General features: G+C 53.8%; 1 protein-coding gene and 1 long non-coding RNA gene across 5 annotated transcripts in view; one reads left to right on the plus strand and one right to left on the minus strand.

The window, feature by feature from the left end:
• Nucleotides 1-1,781: 1,781 nt before the first annotated feature.
• PHF21B (PHD finger protein 21B) overlaps nt 1,782-24,221 on the minus strand; it is a 99,224-nt gene continuing 76,784 nt past the window's right edge. For 3 of the 4 annotated variants that reach the window (XM_082350859.1, XM_082350860.1, XM_082350862.1), the window contains 9 exons: nt 22,248-22,388; nt 14,244-14,295; nt 11,779-11,855; nt 9,343-9,397; nt 8,312-8,334; nt 7,152-7,310; nt 5,717-5,792; nt 5,290-5,393; nt 1,782-3,792 (listed from right to left, as the gene is read on the minus strand). In XM_082350859.1, coding sequence (XP_082206985.1) covers nt 3,574-3,792; nt 5,290-5,393; nt 5,717-5,792; nt 7,152-7,310; nt 8,312-8,334; nt 9,343-9,397; nt 11,779-11,855; nt 14,244-14,295; nt 22,248-22,388 — 906 coding nt within the window. In that variant the 3' untranslated portion in view covers nt 1,782-3,573. The remainder of the gene's footprint in view (nt 3,793-5,289; nt 5,394-5,716; nt 5,793-7,151; nt 7,311-8,311; nt 8,335-9,342; nt 9,398-11,778; nt 11,856-14,243; nt 14,296-22,247; nt 22,389-24,221) is intronic. The other variant, XM_082350861.1, reaches the window with a different exon arrangement.
• On the plus strand, nt 9,414-18,424 carry LOC309608659. Its single transcript, XR_014233044.1, has 3 exons — nt 9,414-11,661; nt 12,646-13,040; nt 14,383-18,424. It is a non-coding gene; the product is annotated as an uncharacterized lncRNA (long non-coding RNA).

The following is a 24,221-nucleotide window of genomic DNA, read 5'->3' on the forward strand; positions in this document are numbered from 1 at the left end:
AAGCTGCTTGCAGACACCCTACGGAAAAGTGTCTGTTACGGGTTGAATTGTGTCCCCCTGCAAAGAAGTTGTAGTCCTAACCCCCTAGTATCTGTGAATGTGACCTGATTTGGAAACAGGGTGACTAAATTTAAGTGAGATCATTAAGGTGGATCCTGACCTGACTTGTTCTTATGAAAAAGGGAATTCTGAACACAGACATGCACGCAGGGAGAAGGCCATGTCAGGTGGAGCAGAGACGGGGTGATGAGTCTATAGAAGCCAGAAACAGATTCTGTCCCACAGCCTCAGAAGGAACCAGCCCTGCTGCTACCCCTTGATCTCGGACCTCCAGTCTCCAAACTCCCCGCCTTCATGAAGTGGCCAAAACCATACTAACGTGACTCATAGTAGGTTATGAAAGTCTCAGGAATCAGAGCAGGGAAGGAGAGAAAACGCCAGGTCTTGTTGAGGGAGCCTGGAGACAGCCGCACTGTGAGGGGACTGTGGTCATGTCCCCAAGCAAGTGGGGGAGCCAGTCAGGGAGACAGCTGGGGAGGAGCAGGCGGGTGAGGACACAGCACGTGCAAAGGCCCTGTGGCGGGAGCAGACCCAGTGGGTTCCAAGTAGCACCCGGAGGCCACGTGGCTGGAACAGAGCCATGAAAGTGGAGCAGAGCAGGAAGGGAAGCTGAAGGGGTCAGAGGAGGCAGGTCCTGTGGCCTTGGGGACTTCAGCTTCTGCTGAGCAAGGAGGGATAGCAGGGGTTTAATAGAGGCGCCGTCACACTGGCTGCCGGGGGAAGGGGAAGGTGACCACGCGGTAATCCAGGGGAGAGGATGGCTGAGACCCAGGTGGTGGTGTGGGTGGTGAGACATGGGCACATCCTGCTAATATTCTGAGGGCACAGCTGACAGATGGCCAATGACCAGGGGTGGAGGGCCAGCCCACATCTTAGGAAGGCTGAATCCCCCCAGGATGGGGTAGGTGAGGGAGGGGTTGGCCTGGTGGAGACCGAGCCGTTTAAGATGTCTGCTGACATCGGTGGGGCTGGCCGTGGGCAGCTCGAGTCCATGGCAGCGGTCAGGGCTGCAGATGAAGGCCGGGGAGCCACCGGCACAGAGACAGAAAGCCAGGAGGCTGGACAAGACCAGTGAGAATTCAGGAGTGGAGGGAGCACAGACCCGGGGTCCACAGCGTTCAGTGATCAGGCAGAAAAGCTGGAGCAGTCCGACTCTGTTACCTGGGCCAGGGGGGGGACAGGACCCCCACTGGGGGCTCCAGGGGGCAGTCACTTTGTATCCAATCCCATTCTCTGGCCACAGCTGGTCCAGCGGTGGGCTCCTCAGCCAGCTGGGCCAACCAGAGCCCTCTGCACAATGTCTGGAGCCAGGATGCAGGGGGTCTGGCTTCCCAGTTGGGCTGTTCCCGGTTTGACTAAGCCCCAGGGCGGTTGTGGGAGCTTGGTACTGCCCGGGAGGCAGAGGAGAGAGCGGTCACGTTGATGCTGAGACGGGGCAGTGTGGACACGGCCCCTGGGCTCCACACAGCACCCGGCCTGGGTTCTGGTACTTGCGACCATCGATCCTGGCCCTAACAGGTGCGCCTGCACCTCCCGGGGCTGGGGGATCTGTGTGTGGAGGGCGCCCCAGAGCTCTCTCCTCTCTCCCTCCCTCCCTCCCTTGGGGTGGGGACCTGATCAGGAGACAGGACCCTGATTTTCAACCTCTCCAACTCCCACCTCCCTGCCCCATGTGCTCCCAGAGGCCTCTCTGTTGAAGGCAAGGAAACAAACCACAGGGCTTTGAAATCATCCATCGAGTTTAATGCATCATACAGAAGGAAAACTACATGGGCATATTTAAGACAAACACTTTTTCTCTAGTCCCACTATCCATCGGACGGTCCTCCTTGGTCCAAAAAACTAAGTCTCAAGACACATTGGCAGCTACCCCTCCCGGGTCCAACCTTTCATATCTTCCTGTTACATTTTTTAAAAAATTTAATTCAATCCATCCAAGAAGAAAAACAAACAAAAAAAGGAACCTGAAGACATTTACATCGCAAGCCACGCGGTAATGCATAATTGGCATCTAGAGTAACCAATATATAAGACGTGTGTCTTACGGTTCACTTTGTTCATCAATAAAAGAATATAAAAATCTTGTTCAACCCAGTGTTAAGTGTATTAAAATAGATCTGTATCGTACAGCACAGTTTCTCCCGGAGTCGTGAAAATGACAGGAGGGACCATGGCAGTCTGCGGGGTTCCGGCCGGCCTCCTTGCTCTGCACCTGGCAGCGTGCGTGCATGCGTGTCTGGGGCCACGTGTGCACACGCACACGTGTGTTCAATGCAATTCGGCACCGTGTGATGTGCTGGGGGCGGGAGTCCTGTGGCTCCCGGATACTCATCCTGTTGTGCTAAGTCCCTCGGGACTGGAGAAGCCAGTGGGCGTGACAAGCCCGCGTGGCCCATCCCGGATGCAGGGCGGCGGGCACCCTTCGCGCTCGTGGAGACAGCAAGAGGCACCCTTCAGTCTCCCGAGGCCACCGCCCTCTCTTCCTCGCCCTCCCCCCACTTCTTAAAAAACCCTCTGGGTCCCTCCAGTTTGGCAGCTCCCCCGCCCGAGGGGTTTTCCGTTCATCCCGGGCGGCAGAGACCACTGTGAGCAGGAAAAGAAGTCACCAAGTGTCCCCTTCACATTAAATATCTCACAATAAAAACGCCATACAAAAATGTAAAGTTATTTTTTGGCATAGTGTCTGTACTGGCAAGAAAAGAGGAATGGAATACTTTTATCGGCTCTTCAAAAGGAGGAAAGAAAAGGCTTCAGTCGTTAAGTTGAACGATTCAACCCAAAACAGAAAACCTGCCAAACGCCTCCCTGGCGTGGCTGCAGCTCCATCTCTCGCCCAGAAACTCCACGAGAAAAAGACATCGAGGGCAAGATGAGTCCAAAAAGTCGGCGGAGGGAGGCGCAGGGCGAGGGCGCCCCCAAGACCAGGGGGCAGACGGAGGCCTGGCTGGGCCACAGCAGCGTCCCCTGGGGAGCTTCCTTCAAGTTAAACAGCTGCGATTCTGAACGCTAATAACACTTGACAACAGGGATCGGGCGTCTGGAAGGCCTGGCGTGAGCCCGACGGCCCCGTGAGGGCGGGCGGCTGAGTCTACCTAGATTTGCTACCCGCCTCTCGCCCCAACTAGCTCTACTACTTGGCTACGTCGTGTCCTCGGCTCCCCTCCCGCAGGGCACCCCGGCCCTTCCTTCTCCCGCGGGGGCGGCACGAGGCCGAGGAGACAGCTGTGTCCAGAAGCCGGAGGCCCGGGCAGCCCCCCAACGGCAGGGAGCTGACTCTGCGCCCCGACCTGGCTTCCGGGCGTCCCATCTGACCTGAAGGGCGCAGGACTCCATCCCCACCCATCCTGGCTCTAGGACTCTCACTCAGCTTCTTCTCCCTTCTTTCCTGTCTCTGTCTGGTTTTATTTTTGTCTGAAATTCATAGTGTTTATGAATTAAGGCTGACAGAACCCTCAGGTCTTGCGAGCAGAGTCCCAGTGACTTTCCGTGGGTGTGAAGACAGGTCCCTTGGGGTCAGTTGTGCCCCGGGGGGTGCTGGAGGGCAGAGTGCAGGGCCGCTGCTGAGGGCTTGGTCCAGGGCCCGGCCAGCAGCGGGGCGGGGCTGGTGGTCGTCATGGTGACCTGGAGCATCTGCTCGCCCTGTATCAGTCTCAGGAGGGCCCTCAGGCGGTCCAGGGACGACTGGGTGCCCCTCTGCTGGGCCAGCAGGCTCGTCTTAAGCTCCAGGCATTTCTGTCAGGGGGAGGGTGTCAGAGAGAAGGGTCTCAGAATTCAGTGACACAAGCCACCGGCGGCAGCCACCCCTCAGCGCCTTCTCGGAAAGCCCCTCCCTTCCACCGCAGAGGCTGAAAGAAACCAGGAAGAGGGCCTCACGCACACCGGGCAGAAGCGAAAAATGGAATTAAATGGCAGCCAGACCCACAGGAGAAGTCTGTTTCAAACATTCAGGGCTGGAAATGATGTGCTTGTGCAGGAATGTGGGAACGTTCTGCCTCGTGGTTGTGAGGCTGCCTAGCTGACCACATCTACCTCTGCTGCTGGAGGAAGCTCCGAGGCTGTTTTGGCTCAAGTGCAGCCCTGGAGAAGACCTTCAGGCCGCTGGCCAGTTTTCTGCTCTTCCTCTTGCCTGCTGTATTCATGACTTTTTCTAGCCTTTTATATATCATGGCGACACAGTGAAGTGGTTAAGGACTGACACCTCAAGTTAGAGTTTTAATTATTTGCTGCCTGGGCAAATAAATTCCTTGAGTCTGCGTCCCAAACTCTAAGATAAGAATAATCACAGAGCCTCTTCATAGAGTTATGGAGAGGATTAAATGGGATACTATATTTAAAGGGTTTTACCAGGGCCTGACACTGCTGTTACCAACATCACCACCATCCTCAGCACCATCAACATCACCATCATCATCACCTTCATCATCACTGCCACCACCACGACCACCATCACCATCATCACCATCACCACCATCATCACCATCATCATCACCACCACCATCATCACCATCATCACCACCATCATTATCACCACCTTCATCACCACCATCATCACCACCATCATCATCACCTTCATCATCACCATCATCACCATCGTCATCACCACCACCATCATCACCATCATCACCACCATCATCACCATCATCATCACCATCATCATCATCACCTTCATCATCACCATCATCATCACCATCATCACCATCATCATCATCATCACGACCACCACCATCACCATCATCATCACCATCACCTCCATCCTCACCACCACCATCATCATCACCATCATCATCATCACCACCACCACCATCATCACCATCATCATCACCACCATCATCATCACCATCGTCATCACCACCACCATCATCACCACCACCACCATCACCTCCATCATCATCACTGCCATCATCACCACCACCACCATTATCATCATCTTGTTTATCACCACTCTACAGGGAAGAAATCACTGTGTTCACTTTATACAAGAAAAAACTGAGGTTCAGAGATGGTCAGGGCCTTGCTGAGGTCACAGAGCTGAGAAGGAGCAGAGCCAGATGCTCAGTTGCTTAATAACTATTTGTCGAATGAGTCACAGAGCTGCCTTCTCCACCTGCTGACTCGCTAAGTGATGGTGGTGAGTCTGTCTTCCCCTGGGGCCTCCGTAACCAGACAGTGATGCTTTGGCTCTACATGCCGCGGTTCTAAGGGCAGACCCCGCGCCCCCGCCCTGCACACCTTCACTGCCGAAGCCAGGCGCCGGTCCCGCTCCTCCAGCTGCCGGTGCTCACTCTGTAGCTCGCTGCCCCTCTGCAGCAGCTTCTGCTTCTCCTCTTCTTTGACTGTGAAAGAGAAGACCAGGCCCCACAGGGAACTGCAGGCAAGCAGGGGCTGGACCGCGGCTGAGCAGGAGAGGCAGAAAGAATCCTAGGCCCAAGCCTATAGGTCATTCTGGCCACATCCTCCTGCAGGGGCCGGTGGCTCTCGCTGGATGCACGGGGGCTGGAATTGCATCCCCGCAGTAACTGCCCTGCACACAGGACTAGTCCCAGGGGTCTTTGGCCCAGAACAGCCTCCGCTGGGCCCAAAGTGAGTCCAGCGGTCTAAGGGCGGGGGTGGACAAAAGGGAATCGGTGCCCTTTCCCAGCTCCCGAGGGTGTCTTACCTGTCTTGTGGGTGACGTAGGAGTGCACAATAGCCAGCATCCCGGTCCAGGGCACACCTTCATCTTTCTTTAAGGCCTGGAGGGCAGACGGGGAACTGAGCCAGCAGACAGCCCGGGGGCCGCCACGCCCTGGCTGTGTAACCCGGGTTGGCGGGGGGACGAGCTCCCTGGGCTGTCATAGCCACCCTCTCCCTAGGTCCCCACAAAACCCAGAGTGACAGGCACTCACGAGAGTTGTGTTTTTTGAAAAAAAGATGACCTCCCAATGATTTTACAAGTAATACATTCTGTAGAAAAGCCTACTTTTAAAAACACTGATACTTCCCCACCACCCAGCCACACACAGGTATTTTCTCCCAGGTTTTTATTATTCCGCACACAGTTTTTTCTCAGACGGCTGATGATCAAACTATACAGCAGCTATAAAACCTGTTTTTTCTTTTTCTTTTTATTTATTTATTTATTTATTTTTGGCCACACCACATGGCACGTGGGATCTTTCCCAACGAGGGATCGAAACTGCGCCCCCTGCAGTGGAAGCGTGGAGTCTTAACCACTGGACCACCAGGGAAGTCCTATTTTTATTTTTTTAAAATATAATCCCACATAGTGAATAAATCCCAAAGAATCGCAAAATCCTTGTAAAAAATCATTTTCAATGACCACATCTCACTGAGTAAAGCGCTGGAATCTACTTCACCAACTCCTGGGGGGAAGCCAGGTTGTTTCCTTCTTCTCCCTTTTATAAAGAAAGGCTGAGGGGCTTTTTTTTGCACAGAACTTTTCCTGTATAGAACTATTTCCTTAGACTCTATTCCCCAAAGCAAGATGCTGGGTTTAAAAAGTGTACACATCTTTGAGGCAACATGTAAGAGTGCCCGCTTCACCGCACCATCACCGAAGGGGGTGTTGTCGTTTTTGCTAATTTGATAGCTTTTCATTTGCGTGTCGTTATCAGTGAGATCAAACATGCTAACTGGCACTGTTTTTTGTGGTTTTTGTTAGTTCGGTTCTTCCCCGGGAAATCTGGAGTCACGACGTCAGACAGCTGCAGAGAGAGCCTCTCTCTGTTCACTACACCCGTGGTCCTCCACCGGCCGTGTCTGGGATGGCCATGATGGGGGTTGCTATGGGCATCTAGTGGGTGGAGGCCAGGGACACTGAACGCCCTGCAGTGCACAGGACGGCCCCCAAAATGGATTATCCTGGGCCAGACGTCAATTGTGCCCAAGCTGCGAAGGCCTGTTCTTCACCCAGCTCCTCTCCTCACCCCTGCACTGCCCTCCCCGTCTCTGCTCAAGGGGGGGGACGACCCAGGAAGCAGAGACGGTCTGAGTGGCCTCAGATACTGTGCCCGGTGAAGGAGGGCCCTGCGGTTCCAGGAGATGGTGAGGGTGAGGGTGCGGCCGCTCCCCAGGGACACGGCCTCCTGTACCTTCTGCTGGCACTTGGGGCACACCCACACGCCCTTGGGTGCTGTCTTGAGGGGCGGATCCAGGCAGCTGAGGTGGTAGGCCCCTGGGCAGGTACCGCAGGGCTGCAGGTTGGCCCCTCGCTTGCAGGCAGTACAGTGTTCATCGTGGGTGATCTCGTTCTGGAAGAGACGGGAGGGTGGGAGGCGGGTCAGCCGGGCTGGGGTGCAGGACCTGCCTGGGACCCAGCTCTTCCGCCAGGGTTCTCAGCAGCTCGGGAAGGGCAGGAGGAGGAGGGGTGATGACCAAGGGGGCACAGGCCTGGGAAGCAGGAGGAGGAGAAGCATCTGGGTCTCCTGCCTCAAAGCCGGCACCCCTCCAGGTCTGTGCGCTCCGCGCAGCAGGACTCGGGCTCAAGGCACCTCCTGTCCCCGCGCCCGGGCCGGCCTACAGCTACAGGGTGGCTGCAGACAAAGGCTGCCCGCAACGGCACCGATCGGCGACGCTGCAGGGTTATGGCCGCAAACAACACGGCCTAACGGGAGTTTCGTCACGTGGTGCTTTCTAGCGGTGTGACTGTTACAGGCATGGAGGGACTGGAAATGTCCTTTACAATTAGATCTGAAACTTAGTAAAGAAAGACGCTGAAAATAAACTCTGAAGCCGTGCGCACAAATGAGGTCATGACCAGCCAGCATCCTGGGAAGCAGGGACGTGGTGCGCGCGTGGTGGGTTGGGGTCTCGCACGATCACTGAAATGTGGGCGTGTGCGGTGAGACCCTGAGACCCAAGTCCAGTCCCTTATGAGGCAGGGAATGAGGACCAGAGAGGACCAGCTCTGCCCAGGGTCACACAGCGAGGCCAGACAGAACACACTGGCACCCAGCATTGGCTGCTTCCATTCAGGCCTTCGTGGCTCCCGGTGTCCCTGCGTCCGGAGGGCTCCTGCTTGAACCTGCGGGCTGAGCCCTGTGGTGACGTCCAGCTGGGCCGGGCAGGCTGAGAAGTGGACTGGTGTTGTACAAAGGCCTCAGCACCGAGGACGGAGCCCGAGGCCCTCAGCTCCACTCCAGGGCAGCAGGATGCTGGGGTCCCGCGCCCCTTGCCAGGAGTGACCCTACCTGGACTGTATGGAGAGCATGTCCCCCCCCCAACCCAGGCGTGAAGACCAGGGGACACGTACCTTCCAGCAGGGGTCCTCATTGGCTAGCACAGGGAAGAAGGGTGGAGAGCATGTTAGAGGGCACGGGAGGAGCACCCATCAGGACTGGAGTCCACGAGGCCCAGTGTGAAAGGAGCATGATGGGAGTATCATAGGCCCCAGTGACTCCTGGGTCCTCACCCAGGGCCCGATGGGAGTGTCACAGGCCCCAGTGACTCCTGGGTCCTCACCCAGGGCCCGATGGGAGTGTCACAGGCCCCAGTGACTCCTGGGTCCTCACCCAGGGCCCGATGGGAGTGTCACAGGCCCCAGTGACACCTGGGTCCTCACCCAGGGCCCGATGGGAGTGTCACAGGCCCCAGTGACACCTGGGTCCTCACCCAGGGCCCGATGGGAGTGTCACAGGCCCCAGTGACTCCTGGGTCCTTACCCAGGGCCTGATGGGAGTGTCACAGGCCCCAGTGACACCTGGGTTCTCACCCAGAGCACCATGGAAGTAAAGGTCTCTGCCCCAGTCATGGCCAGGACCCACCCAGAGATAGGTTCATCGTGGCCCCTGAGCTCCCTGAGGCACGTGGCAGCAGTGAGCTGTCCAGCGGAGGGAACATCGCTCCAGGGATCCCTCAGAGTGACTTACTGTCAACTCGTTTTCAGCCATAACCCACTTCCATTCTAGTGAGTGATGCCAAACCACATATTTTAATGATCACAAAACAGTTTTCTTTTTAATTTCTGGAAATCATACCATCCAGTGGGGAAAACAGTTCCTGCGTGTACACAGCACTCGACAGTTTACAAGGTGCTGTCACGTTCCCCCCTCCTGTCACTGTCCCAGCTCTGAGAGGCCGGGACATTATGGGCCCGTTTTCTATAGGTCAGCAAACCAAGGCCCAGGGAGGTAACGTGGTATGTGAGGGCAAGCGTGGCCATGGCGCAGAGGGCCTGGTGAGCCGCGATGCGCTCTCCACCGGTCAGCAGCTATGTGGCCGCTGCTGTGGAGGGAGGTATGGCCCAGCCCAGCCCCACAGCTGCCCTGCGGGAGAAGCGCTTACCTCTTGCTGTGAGGAACAGGGGGGTGTTGAGATAGTTGGACGCCAGCCGCTTCCTCTGCAGGGAACAGAAAACCAAACCAAACCACCAGATCATGGGGAGCCCTCCTTGGCGACACTGACCCCACCCAGGGCTCGCCCAGGGCTCACCCAGGACAGGCTCTCCATCCTGGGCTCCGGACTCCAGCCGGACACCCGCGGCCAGAGGCAGAAACGCGTACAGACACAGGGGCGTGGGGAGGGGGAGAGACAGGTCGGCCAGGGCAAAAGCCAGCAAAGGCTCTGCCCAACGGGTCCATCCCTGCTCCCCGTGGGCACATCTGCCCCATTCAGGAAGGACGGTTAGGGCTCTCCGATTGGGGCAAATCAGTAACAAAGCTGACGTGTGGTTGTCCATCTGTGTTCGTCCTGTATCTTCTTTCTCAGCTGGTTCTGGGGTCCGGTGGGGAAATGAGGTGCATTATGGATTGGCTCGCTAAACCCCACTTCTCGGCATGAGTTCAAGGAACCCTGACAACAAAGAGTGGCCCCTGGTGCCCAAAGCATCACGGGTAGATGGAAATTCCTGGTATATTCCAGAAGGTGGCTTTAGTCCTGGGCTTTAGCAAACACAGGCCACGTGGGTTCAGACCTTGGTGGTTCGACATGGCTTTGGCTGTGGCAAGAAGATGGTTCTAGACTTGGGTGATGGGCTGTAAACCCATCTCTCTCAATGTGATTGGGCCGTGTTCAGGGCCAAGGGAGGGACCCATGGAAGCGCTGCTCCTGGGCTGTGTCCAGGGCTCAAGGTCACAGGGCTTTGCGTCGGCTCTTGATTCGCTAATCAGGTCACCTCTGGCCGTGGCCACAGGCTTCGGAGAAGAGGTCACGGCCATGCCCACAGAGCAGCGGATGCTTCCATCAGTGAACACAACCAAGGGGACAGCGCCCGTACTGTACGGAGGACACACCGTGTCCCTGGGTGGAGATGCAGAAACGGCTCCGTGACTCTCACAAACGGGGCCCAGTGCTTGGGGCCCTGTCTCAGGACACGGCTTGCTCAGAAAATTGGCGAGGAAGTGAGCGGATGTAAACACGTGTGTTCTCCGAGCAGGAGCCGGGGGACGGTACAAGCAAGGACAGGCGGGCGGGCCGGGGAGCTAGGAGACGCAGACACAGGTGGGCTCTCCCCACGGGGCCACCCACGGGAGCCTCCCTCCCAGCGAGGGCCAGTCTGTGAGCCATAGATTTGGGACCACTGGCCCAGGCTGATGAACGCCCCAGGGGAAGCGAGCACGGCATTTCGGTGACCCTCCTCCGGGCCCTGCAGAGTCTTGCTGGCCTCTGGAACGTGCCAGGCCCTGGCCTCTGCAGACACGGCTCCATGTCAGGGGGCTGCCCGACTTCGGGGCCTTCAGGCAATGGCTTCCGTTCTAGGGGAAGATTCCGGGGAGTTTCCCCTAGAAAAGCCCAGAGCATCTGGGAAAGGCCGCTGGCAGCCTCTGCAGAGCCGGCTTCTGGGAGATGACATCTGGATTTTAGCCTAGAATTTTGGACTTTAATTTGCAAGGGCAAGAAGATCTCATTCTGGATTCAGTTCCTCCCTGGGAATGTGCTGATGGGAGGGGGCCAAGGTGCTCCCTGGAAGGCATCCTTACGTCCTGACACTGCATCACTGGCTGGTGATCGGTTACTCTCACCATCTCCTTATAGGGCCGCAGCGGGCCCCGGGCGGGCAGCCTGGACGGGATTTGGACTGGGAGGGAATTCCCTGCCTTGGAGTTCACTTTAATGCCCTATTTTACCAGTTTCGGCTATCCGGGGAAAGTGCACGCCGCCCACCATGAGGAAGCAGTCTTGGAGCTGGGGTACCGCCGTGTGAAGGGGAGCTGGGCTCGGTGCGTCGGGAGGAAGGAAAGCTGGGCATACCTGGCCATATCTCTTGTTCCTGGCCTCGCGCCTCCACGCGGAGGGAAGTCAGCTGGAGTCACGGCCGCTCCCTTCCCTCCTCCCACTCCACTCCTCCCCGGGGGAGACAAGGAACCACCCTCACGCAGCCCAGCCCCTTCCGGGCCTTTCTCTCTGTGGCCTCACATTCTCGGCTCTCCAAGTCATGAGCTCGGCCGAGCCGGCCGGGCTCCGCAGTTGGGCCTGAGTGGTCCCGGGAGGCCCGGGCGGCCAGCACTGCCCGCGACCAGACCTCATGCCGGATAATCAGGGTGAAGAATCGGAGCCGCTGCGACCGGCATCCCCGACCACACCCCCCAGGGCAGCCTAGGTGAGGAGCCCCACTGACACCCCGATCTTCTGCATCTGTCTCTCAACTGATTCTGAGCCCAGGAGGTAAAGAAAGAATTACTGACGGCACTCCCTGAACTCTAATCCCTGGAGGGGCAGGTGAGGGAGGCCAGCCCAGGAGAGACTCCCCCTTCCCCAGTGTGGAGACAGCGGGTCCCTCACCTCTGTCTCCAGGAGGCCGCTGTAGGCGGGGTTCGCTGTGCTTCTTCTCTTCCGCTCCTGGCGCTTGCTCTGGATTTCTGGAAAGGCACAGATGCAGCAGTTACTGGCATCTTCCTGCCCCAGGACCCTGGATGCCTCCTCTGCAAACCCCCGGCGCCACCATCCCTTCCTGCCCTGCAGCCTCTCTGCCCAGCATCTGCGCCCCAGAGCGGCCCCGGGCGGGTGGGTGCCCCCCGGAATTGCTCACTCTGAGGCAGGACAGACCTGCTGGCCCCAGGGCTGAAGGCCTGACTGGTGGGAGGCTGGGAGGTACCCAGAATCCAGGCACCTGCTCTCAGCAAGGCCCCGTGTGCCATCATCCGGCCCGGGGATGTCTCTCATGGGACCCTGGGGACAGCAGGTGCCCGTTGGTCAGACGCTGGCCTGGCTGAGCTGCAGGGGGGGACCCCGGGCTCCTGGGAAGGGCAGGTGCAGCCTCTGTTCGGCAGGCTGACCCCCCGGGACGCCAGGCACAAGTCCTGCTGATGGGGCCCGGCGTGGTGGGCCTCATGCAGCTCGAGAACTGGGTTTTCTCTCCCCCTCCTCATTTTCATTTTCTTCCTTTTGCTTTGACTGCCAGGTGGGCCCTGTCTCTCTGTGTGTAGCTGTTTTGACATTATTTCCGCATCTCTGTCTCTTGGACCTGATTTCTTCTTTGAAACTGCCTCAGTATTATTCGTGTGTTTCCTGTAAGGCACCTCACACTCTCTTTGGGAAAAGATAGGGTCCAAATAAATAAGTATTTAGGGTATCATGGGCGAGAGGGAGGAGAGTTTTCACAATGAGGATGATTTAGAAAAATCATAACATTCCCAAATGTATTCGCAGAGTGCTTTTATCTCAGTCGTCACGACACCCCTGCGAAGTCTGAAGATGTGGTTTTCCTCACGTTGTAGATGAAGAGACTGAGGTTCAGAGTGGGGAAGGAGCCTGCCCAAGGTCACCCAGCCATAAGCAGCACGGCCAGGACCTGAACACGGGACTTCTGACATGGACGTGCAGGCCAACCCCACTGCCCCAGGCTGCCTCCATGGCCCCAAAGGCAGAGCATAAATAGCTCTCAAAGGCCGCCAAGCACAGCTGGCTTCCTTACACTCAAGTTCAAGCAGGCGTATTCAGACATTCAGATGGAAGGCTCAGAGAACCCCTTCCAGCCCTGCACAGCAGAAGGAAGGGGGCCACGAGCAGGGGCTGCTCAGATGAGACTTGCCCGCTGGGGCCAGGTGAGTGGAGCCTGGGGGTCTGGGTGGCTGGGCCACACCCCTGTCCCTCTCCACCCACATCTCCACCCCAGCTGCCGCCAGAGAGCGAGTCAGACCCAGGGAATGCAAAGGGAGGCGGCCGTGGAAAGGCCTGGACCTACCTCCTGGGCACGTTTGACTCAGCTATGCATGGGAGGCCTCGGCGAGCTGCGTGGGGTCCCCAGGCCCCTTCCCTTCCCCGGGCTTCAGTCACTTACCTGCTGTGATGGAGAGAACCTCCACCCGAGATTAAAGCCTGTTAAGTGCCTCGGGCACTGGGGGATTCAGTTCATTCCCTTCCTTTCCTCGATTTTAAGGAGGAAAAGCAAGTTAGTTTTCCTTCCCAAATCCAGATTTACTGGGGGTGTAGGGATGTTTTCACTTTATAAAATATCTTTAGCGGTGAGGTCAGAATCGTGGAAAACACCCTGAGCTGGGAGTCGGGAGACCTGGATTCCAGCCTGGGCCTGATACTGACTGGCTGTGGGACCTTGAGCAAGAGAATCAAGCTCTCTGGCCTCAGCTTCCCCACGAGTGCAACCAGAAGGTTGGTTTCCATGCTTTCCAGGCCCTTAGAGTCTATGACGATGCAGAGCTCATTTGTGATTGCTCTTTTCGGTAAAGTCAAACAGCACCTGTAGTGTTACGCTGACCTGTCTGCTCAAATAATGTTCTCATTTCCACCGATGGGTTTGGGGGCAGACAGAGCCCATGGGCCAGTTCGATAGCAGGGGAGGTGGCGCTGGGCACTCCTCTTGGTTCTTTACGACAATCCCAGGAGGAAGAGTGGGTTATTATCCCATTTCACAGACAGAGAAACTGAGGCCAGAGGAGCTGGGTGACTTGCCCAAGCCTGAGTAGTTAGTAACGGCCGAGCTGGGCACGCTGCTCTTATCACTTCACTGTGCTGCCTCCAACTTGGGGGCAGGGAACCCACAAGGTCCCCCCAATAGACACAGTGGGTTTTGTGCACAGTCACAAGCTGGGAGAGCAGGCAGGAGCCTTGGTCTTTATGATGACCACCTGGCACTTGGCACCAACCACGCAGAAGGTGGGTCATACCCGGGCGCTGCCATCTGACCGGGAATCCGAGACCCACCGCTTCTGTCTGATGCCAATTCAGCACACACCCCCACCCCCCGCCATCCCGCGGGCCAGGCCCAGCTCCGCCACAAGCGTCCTCACCTTCCAGATGCTCCGTCGTCACCAGGCCCAGCGCTACCATGAAGGCGATTTTCTGAGGGAAGGAAACAGAGAAGGGTTAACGCGGCTTTTCTATTTTGGGTTTCCTTAGTTTTCATTTAATGCCCTTTCTCTGTCCCAGGACCCCACCCAGGACCCCGTATGACATCAGTCATCCTGTCTCCTTAGCTCTTCTGGGCTATGACGGTTTCTCAGACTGTCCTTGTTTTGGATGACCTTGGTCGTTTGAGGAGGACTGACCAGGAATTTTGTAGGCAGACCACAGAGGTGAAGGGCCCTCATCCCATCCCCTCAGGGCACGTGCAGTCAACATGGCTGATCACTGTGACGTTGACCTTGATCACCTGGCTGAGGTGTGGCTGTCAGGCGTCTGCTCTGCAAAGTCCCTCTTTACCCCACCCCCGTCTACGCTGTCCTCTTTGGGAGGAGGGCACTACGCACGGCTCACATCTAGGGAGGTGGGGATTAGGTCCCACTGGTGCTTTTTTTTTTGGCCATATAGACTTTTAAAAAATTGTACGTAGTAGAATTTATTGATATTTTCTTTTGCAGTGTCTGGATTTTTGCATCTTAGCTAGAGACTCTGAGTTTAGAAAGCAAGTTGCTTATGTTTTATCTTAGTACCTAGAGTTTCACTTTTTCCAGTTAAATTTTTGATCTGTTTGGCATTCATCCTGTTGTATACGGTGTATATGGATTCATTTTATTCCATGTGGCCACTCGTTTGTTCCAATACCATTGATTGAAAATTCCATCTCTCTGCTTTTCACTGATTTGAGGAGTGAATCATACACTAGATTATCATACAAACACACACACACACACACACACACACACACACACGGCCTTCTATTCCGTTCCTTAAATCTTCCCATCTATTCATGAGCTACCACCTCACTTTTAGTTATCAAGGCTTTACAGTAATCTGATAGCATTAGAATCCCGTCCCTGTTTTTTCCTGTTCTGAGCTTCCTCGGTTCTTCTTGTTTATTTTTTCATGTGAAATTTAGAAACCATCTTTGGTAGTTCTGAGAATGAGGGAATCAGTTGGTATACTTCCTGGGATGATGTTAAAATTATAAATTAACTTAGGACATAATGACAGCCTAATAATATTAAAATTTCCTCTCCAAAACCACAAGGTGCTTCTGTTCTTTCTTTGTCTTCAGGAGTTTCAAACTTTTCCTCAAACAGGTATTGATTATCACGTTTATTCCTTGGCATTTCATCCTTCTGTTGCAATCGCAAATGCAGTTGTCTAGAAAGCTTCTAACAGGTTGCTATGTGTTTCTCTAAATACTGACGTTTGTAAGTTAATATCACACCCGCCGCCACGCTGATTCTCTTATTGTCTGCAGCAGTTTTTCCATTGAGATTCTCCGGGGTTTTCTACAGCATCTCAAATAGCGACTGTTTACTCCTTCTTTCCAGTTTTTACTTCAATGCTGTTAAAAATAGTTTGCCTTAATTTGTCAGCTTTAAATCATATTCTTCGATCCACTGACAGTCCCAACGCTACAAACGTGACAATCTGAGAGCTTATTCCTCCTCTCTACCTTCTCTCCCTCGCTCTCTGTTCCCTTAGGTGAATCTTACACATTAATATTTATGTGGCATCTTATACGTGTAATATTTACATTCTGTTCCAGCACGCTTATCCTGTTTGTTTTACTCTGTAGTTAAATATGCACGACGCTCAACCAGCGTTGGTGCCAAGCTTTCCCAAGCGTCTTGTGGTCGATGGGGGTTGAGTTTCTAGTAGTTTCTCACGAATGGCTCATGGGAACAACATTTCCTGAGTTCTTGGCAGATTTAAAACCTTTAGTCTGTGGCCTTTCAACGTGAAGGACATCTTGGTTGCACATAAGATCCTTGGGTCCCCTTCTCCCTTCCCGCTCTCCTGTATTCTGGACTGAATGTTGCTGTGGAAAAGTTAGAAGCCGGCCCAGTTGTTCTCCCTCTAAAGCGACTTGATTGCTTTTGCCTGGATGCCTACGGATCCTTTTGTTTCCATTAAAAGTCAGTGACTTTACTGGGCTGTGACCCAATGTTAACCCAGCACACGCGTCAACTTCCCCTGGTACCTAGTGTGTCCTTGCAGTATAGAAATTAAAGTCTCCTTTTATTTCAATAAATTTTCTTGAATTACCTGTTTTTTATTTTAAAAAATTTTTAATTATTGTTATTATTTTTGGGGCTGCTTTGGGTCTTGGTTGCTGCATGCGGGCTTTCTCTAGTTGCAGCAAGCAGGGGCTACTCTTCATTGCGGTGCGCGGGCTTCTCATTGCGGTGGCTTCTCTTGTTGCGGAGCACGGACTCTAGGCGCGTGGGCTTCAGTAGTTGCAGCACGTGGCCTCAGTAGTTGTGGCTCACGGGCTCTAGAGCACAGGCTCGGTAGTTGTGGTGCACGGGCTTAGTTGCTCCGCGGCATGTGGGATCCTCCCGGACCAGGGCTCAAACCCGTGTCCCCTGCATTGGCAGGCGGATTCTTAACCACTGTGCCACCAGGGAAGTCCCTTGAATTATCTTTTAAAAACAGTGAAGCATCACCACACCATGAAAAGTCAGGCCCATCAGATTCAATCCTGTAAGACGTGTGCTCACATCAACACAAGACTACTAAAAATGATTGAGGTGGCCGCAGAGCTGCTCAAACAGGGATTCTGAGGTCCAGCAAGCTTCAGCCAATTGATGCCAGCGCAGGCTGCAGTTTGGTGCCACCTGGTTTCAATGTCACTTCTAGGGTCCTGTGGCTGAATGGACAGTGGCCTCTAGGAATCTGCCAGTCCTGGCACCCCCTTCACTGGCCTGAACTGGGAAGACTGGGCTGGGCCAATACCAGTGGAGCCCATGCTCTGCCTCCTGGTTCCCCACTCAGCCTTCCCTTCCCTCCAGCCCTTCCTCCGCAGAAGATAACGTCAGCCCACCATCACTGACATAACAGGAGCAAACTGCCTACCACATTATAGCCAAATTCATATCGCAGGGAACCGTGGGAAAGTTTTACTGGAGCTCCTCTGCCCCGTCATCCCGCTTTTCTTCTTTAAAGCCTCCAATTATCCACCTGTTGTATCTTCTTTGCTTGTCTTCTCTAGGTACCACTTCCTAATATTTAAAAATCCATTCTTTCTTTTTTGTTTTATATACTTCTCTCACTCCTGCCTCCTAGGTCTTACTGTGTCTTCTGCTGTGTCTATGGTGCCCTGTGCTCCTCCAGTTATGTATTTATGTGATGGTCTTACTGTTTTTTCCTGAAAATTTTCAGCTCACGTTTCCCTCTCTCCAGTACTTCGGCCATTTAGCCATCTCTTCCCTCAGTCCTTGTCTTTCAGCGCTGCAGTTTCCTTCTTAGTAGTGATTATTGTATTAATTTCTTTCTTTTAATTCATAGTAGAATACTGGACTTTGGGGGTAGTATTTTTTATTTATGGTAAAAATCGCTTCTCTTTCTCATATTTCTCCTTACGGTGGCTTTGTACTGACTTCATTCTTCCAATACGGTGCCTCAGTGGGATTCTGTTTTATCACGCCTCCTTGCTGCCCAAGGTCAAGGAGGGTCTGTGGCACCTTCTCTGCTCCTGGAGGCCTTACGGAGGTTCTCTTTCCATATTCCTTCGTGTGGTCCCAGCCCTGTCTACCCTAAGTGCAGCTCATAGACACTGCCTGTCCTTTTGCACTTGAATACAGACTTGTGATCCTCAGTATGGCTGACTCTTTCTGCAACCTGCAGCTCCCTGGCCTTCAGCAAGGCCCCGCCCACACCACTCAGTTCTGCTGCTTCATATATATATATGAATATATAATTTATACATATATATATAATTTTACATATATATAAAATTACATATATATAATTTTTTATGCTTCTTTGCATCTCTGTGGTGCCATATTCCAAAGCACTAATTACCTCTGTTCATCCTGTCTAGTAATTTTTTTTTATTTCAATCACCATGTTTTTCATTACCAGATTTTCAAATAATTTTTGTAACCGTCTGATGTTTTATTTTCATGATTTTTTTGCTTCATTATTCCTTATTTATTTCAAGTGGATGTTATTCCTTTATCTTTAACTTCTTTGAGTATCCTAAACATATTTAAAAGTCATTGCTATGAATATGCCACAAAATTAGCTTTACCTTGAATAAATTCATGTTCCAAAAGTTGATTTTATTGATTGTCCTTCTTAGCATTAGATTGCATCATGTGTTTTACAATTCTGTCTACAGACTCACCTTGGGCACTGCTTCTTTTCTTCTCTGTTTTGTTTCATTTTCTCTCCCTACTGCTTACCCTCGTCTTATAGCAAGTTTGCAGTCACCCTGGCCTTGCCCAGCCCAGGGGTGGCCCCAGGCACAGGCTGGCTCCTGGACTAGCAGGGAAGCATGGCTCTGCTCCTCTCTTGCCAGAAGAATTTTGGGGACCCGCTGCCCCTTGGGAGCTGCCTGGTCACCCTCATCTGATTCTGAACCTGGGGGCCACAGTCTGGAGCATCCATCGTGCTCACTGCCTGTGTTTCTGGGACACAGTGATGCACAGTTACATCTTTACTACTGGCTCTTCCAGCACGCTATCTGTTGTTGCTGAGGGTTTGCGGCAGAGAGGTATGGTCCAAGCGAGAACTCAAAGCCATTCCAATGGGGGCTGTGCTCTGATGGGTTTCAAGAAAGGGGGTGACCAATACAAAATTCAGGAGACCCTGCCATTTTTGATGATATGGATGAAACTTGAAGGCATTATGCTGAAAGAAATAAGGCAAACAGAGAAACACAAATGCTCTATGATTTCACTTATACATGGAATCTTAAAAAAATGAACTCTTAGCAACAGAGAACAAATTGGTGGTTGCCAGTGGCAGGGAGTGGAGCTTGGGGGAAATGGGTGAAGGTAGTCAAAAGCTACAGATTTCCAGTTATATGATAAATAAGTACTGTCCAGCATTGGACTGGAGTTAACAATACTGTCTTGTAAATTTGAAAGTTGCTAGGAGAGTAGATTTTAAAAGTGCTCATCACACAAAAAATAAATAACCATGTGAGGTGATGGATGTGTTAAACTACAATCACCCTGGTGATCATTTTGCAATATACACATATAGCAAATCATTATGTTGCACACCTTAAACTTATACCATGTAATATGCCAATTACATCTCAATAAATTCTAAATGGAAGAATTTTTTTAAAAAGAAGAGGGGTGACTTGGTTGTTTCTGAATTGCAGAAAGATCCTTCTAGCTGCCGGGAAGAACCCATCTAGGGGTTGGGAGCCTGGGCAGGGCCAGGGCAGGAACCGGGGCTGTGGCAGCAGGGATGGCGTGGAAGGAGGGAGCATCTGTGGGCACGGGTCTTGCCCAGAGAGGCGGCCGGGGCTGGCGTGTGGCAGGGCTGGAACAGGGCTGGAACTCCTGCTCTGGCTGTCATTCCAGACATGCTAATCTGAGGGTGACCAGCTTGGACAGATGCTGCCTGAGGCCAGGATAATGAGTAGCACAGAAAAGGCCAGGCTCTGTCCTAAAGAAGGCAGAGGACTTGGAAGAGGAAGGAGCTGATGGGGCCTGGGGCAATAGCCTGGAGCCCCAATTCTGTCTGGGTTGAGTGGCGGACATGCTAGCCTCTCTCAGTCCGCCTCCTCGTCTGTACAATGAACACTGTAATTCCTGCCCCACCTACTTCGCAGAGCTGCTGGGAGGATGCGGGAGAGAAGGGGAGGAAGCACGGTTAGCTATGAAGGCTCACTCGGCAGAGAGGTGGCCTCACCGCACGGGTCCCTTTGATGCCTTGGGTGGGCACTGTCATCTCATCTCATCTCACAGGCGCCTGTGGGCTCAGAGGTGCTGGGCGTGTGGGGTGTGTGGACACTGGGACCTCGACAGCCGCTACCCCAGAAGCCACCGTAGAGCTGAGCCTTACAAACAACCGTCAGTGTCTCTTGACCCCAAATCCACGCCCCACCCCAGGACCCCTGAGCCCGCGTCTGGCTCAGCTGGTGAAGTTTCTGGGGCAGCTGCTGCTCTGGCCTCAAGCGCTCCTGACTTAGATTCTTCATGAACAGGTTCAAAGGCCACCATGAAACCCGCGTCTGTGCAGCACGACTGGTCCCAGCCCTCTTCTGAAAGCAACTTTAATAAGGATTTTTACACCAGGACGTGTTGTAATTGCAAGTTCTATTTAAGTCATTACACATATTTACACTAATTATGTAATTAGATGTAATTATACTAATTGTAAAAATGCACAATAATTGACTAAGATATACTTTGAAAGAACAAAGAGAATCTACCCAGAAAACCTTCCCAAAAATTAAGGGTGCAGCAAACCCCATGGGAGGACAGAAGTGTGCTCATGGGAGCCTGAGATGTGAGCTGGCCCCAGGCCTCACGCTGCTCACGGTAGGTGCTCATACACTGCCACCAAATGGAACGGATTGTCTCTCTTGAGACAAAACTGGGCCTGAGGCCACAGAGGATACTGGCTCCATCTCAGCCTCGGTGAGTGGTCGACTCTGAATTCCCAGCAGGCTTTCTAGACATGTCAAAGGACAATAGCCAAGTCCCTCTCCTGCTCAAAGATATTCCATGGCTCCCCACTACCCAAGGAATCAAGTTCCACCTCGGCAGCATGCGTCGGGTCTTCCAGGATTGGGCTCCGATGTCTATCTTTAACCCCATGTCTAGAAATTCTCACGCACACATGCTACCCATGGTCCAAACAGACCAGCTGATTTTCCTGGGAGTGCTGAGTCCTTTCCCCTCTGCCCGGGCAGTGCCCTCCCCCTGCCTCTTGGCTCTTTTACTGAAACCCTACCTGTTCCCCTGGTCCCTTCGATTGTGCCCCCTCCACTGCAAGGCCTTCCGCAGTCCTTCCAGATGGAAACACGGCTCTCTCCCTCTCCCTGGATCTCCCACAGCTCAGAATCTGTAACTCTCTGATGACACCTGACATTTTTTAACCCAAGTTCAAGTCCTAGTGGCCGTGCCTGTGTCTGCCAGTAGGAGTGAGTTTCCCTGGAGCCGGGACGAACTACATCTGCCCCATCTCAGTGTCCACACCCTCAGCCCAGAGCCTGGCCTGCAGCAAAGGCTAAGACATGACTGACAAATAAATGAATGGATGAATGACTTCTTTGGATGACAGCACTTTGATAAAAAGAATCAGAAGGAACTGGAGGAGCACAGAGGGATCTCTTCTGCCTTCTGGGGATGGGTGGTCAGGGAAGGCTGCCTGGAGGAGATGGTTTCTGAAGGGAATCTTGTAAGATAACCAGTCAATAGGGAGAGAAATGGGGGCCAGACAGGGGCAGTCACATGGAGAAAGGCTCAGGGGGTGGTGATTTTGGCCCAGGATGGCTGAGGATGCAAGCAGGAACACAAGGACGTCGCTTGCTGTGACCAAAAATTCCACAAAGAGCTGACGTTTAAGGCCTTCAGGGTCCTGCTGTGCCGCCCTCAGACATTCAGTGAACAGTGGGGTGGAGGGAGGAGCAGGGCTGCTTTAGGGCCACACGTGCCAAGAGCAGCGCTGTCCCCTGGACGGAGGGTCCTGAGGACAGGGGGACGGGTGGGGACAGCGGGGGCTTAGGGTGGTGGGTAACAGCCAGCAGTGCCCAGGCACTGTTCTGGGGCCTCGGCAGACACTGACTCATGGGATCCTCCCAAAAACATCGCCAGGAAGGCAGACTCACCCGTGCCATCCTCACAGATGAGGAAACGGATGCGATCTGCTCCCCACCCCCACGCACCCCGCCACACCTGTGCTGGGATGCAAATCCAGGCAGTCTGGTCTACGATTGGTGCTAACCACTGCCCCACGCTGCCGCTCAGCCAGCAAATCCGGGACACACAACGGCTGAGACCTCGGCTCACTGGGCCAGTGCTGCCTGGAGCTCCCACTGCCCAGGGCGGCTGTGCTCTGGGCTTGTCGGAGTGAGGCCCGTCCCCACTCCCTGGGCAGCTGTGTCCTACAGCGGCCCCCAGACCACAGCCACCCACCTCGGGGTTCTCCTGGTTCGGGGGCCGGTCTTCCTTCTTCTTTTTGGTGGCCTGAGCTCCCTGAGATGGTTCCTCTGTGGGTGGCCGCGACTCCGCCGTGCTCTCGGGCTGCGTCTGCACTTGAGGCTGAATGATGATGACCTGGAGACGGGGCAGAGGGGTGAGGGGGGAACTGGAGGGCCCAGGGAGGGCAGGCCCACAGGGCCCAGGGCCAGGCGTGTCCGCCCCAGACGGGCACGGGGCCTCGAATGGTGGGATCACAGAGGAACGAGGAGGCTTGCACCCACCTCTCCAGTCCACGGGGTGCCTGCACCCTAAGGAGAGTCTGCATGAGAAACGGTTCTGATTTAGGAACCAGAAGGCCTGGGTCCAATCCTATGCTACTGTCTCCCAGCTGTGTGCCCTCGGGGAGGTCACTTCACATCTCTGAGCCTCAGCTTCCTTATCAGTAACACCTTCGCAATACCTACTTCCAGGCAGGCTGTGAAGATTCAGGCGGCAAGAACTCAAGGCAGGTTGGTTTCTTTCTCCCCAGTTCACATGCAGGGAAACTGAGGCTGAGAGGGCTCACACGTGCTCCCTGCCTGAGGTCATCAGGTTAGGGAGCAGAGGGGCTGGGACCCTTCCCGGGTCTGTCTGGCTGCCTGCCCTGCACCCCCAACTCCCACCCTGCCCCTTCCTCCCCCCCCACCCAGGCCACTGTCTCCGAGGTGCTCAAACCTGGCCTGGGGGTTCGGGCAGGTGGGAGGAAGGAGGTCCCGTTTTGCTCACTCTGAGGGGCCCTGCCAATCCTGGGGGGATGGAGAGGGGGAGGGGAGTCTAGACCCCACTCAGCATCAGGCAGAGTAGACCCGATCCAGCGGTCCTCATGGGGTTCAGGTCTCATTGGTTAGGGTGAGGTGCCTGGAGCTGAGAAGTTTGAGATTGACTTCTGCTGCCCGGCCTCTCCCTAGGCCACAGTCTCCTTCACCTGTGAATCATCTAACTTATTCATTTTTTTGGACATTGAATTGGGAAAGAATCGTTATCTTTTTCATGGATCTAGGTAAAAGAATTTACCAGGAGCAGCCCTGGGTCTGGCCTCAACCAGGAGTGACTCGAACTGTTTTTCCCTCCTAAGAACACATAGTGACTTGTGAATTTTTTTCTCGGATACTTGCAGCAGACTTTTTTTTTCTTTTTTTTTTTTCTGTGACTTGTGAATTTGAAGCTCTTACGTATGAAGAGAAAATGCATCCCATTTTTCTACTGGCTTAAGGGAAAGGACTTTGTTCTTCTTTGTATCATAATTTTGAAATCCCAGAATTCTCTGGATGGAAAAAAATGCTCCCTTTTTATATTCATGGGAAGAAAACAGTAAGATCCCCCACAGAAAAAAGGGCAAAGAATATCCTCAGATGAGTCACGTGGAAGGAGACAGGATTCCTGAAAAGTACAGGGAAACCTTCAAGTTCAATACTAACCAAAGGAGTTCCACTTTCAACGACCAGCATCTGTTTGCATCAACTAAATGAGCAAAAAGTGTTTAAAAATGACAACACTGAATGCTAGTGAGGTTGCAGTGAAACAGGCACACTGAACCAACAAACGTCTGCTAAGCACCCCCTCTGGACCAGGTACCATCCTGGGGTGCATGTTTCCTCACTGGAACTTGCCATCCGACCCTGGCTGGCGATAACTCTTTAGGCTTGGAGAATCCTTGGGGATACTGTCCGTAAGTGGGAGAGCTCAAAAACATACCCAGAAATATACTGAGTGCAGTAACATATGGCTGCAGGAAAGCGGCTGACACTCGGGCTGGGAAGTAGGGGACACGGGCCATAAGCAAGAGAGGGGCAGCCTGGTGGACCCTGAATTGGAAACAGAGGAAAAGAGGCCAAAGAGAGGAAACGGCACCTCCTATGCAGCCCCAAACACCTCACACAATCATCAAGGAGCTCAGAGGGGAACAGAAAGAGGATCTTAGTTTTAGTT

Source organism: Balaenoptera borealis, assembly GCF_965194805.1.
Source record: "Balaenoptera borealis genome assembly, chromosome: 13".
Classification (NCBI taxonomy): Eukaryota; Metazoa; Chordata; class Mammalia; order Artiodactyla; family Balaenopteridae; genus Balaenoptera; species Balaenoptera borealis.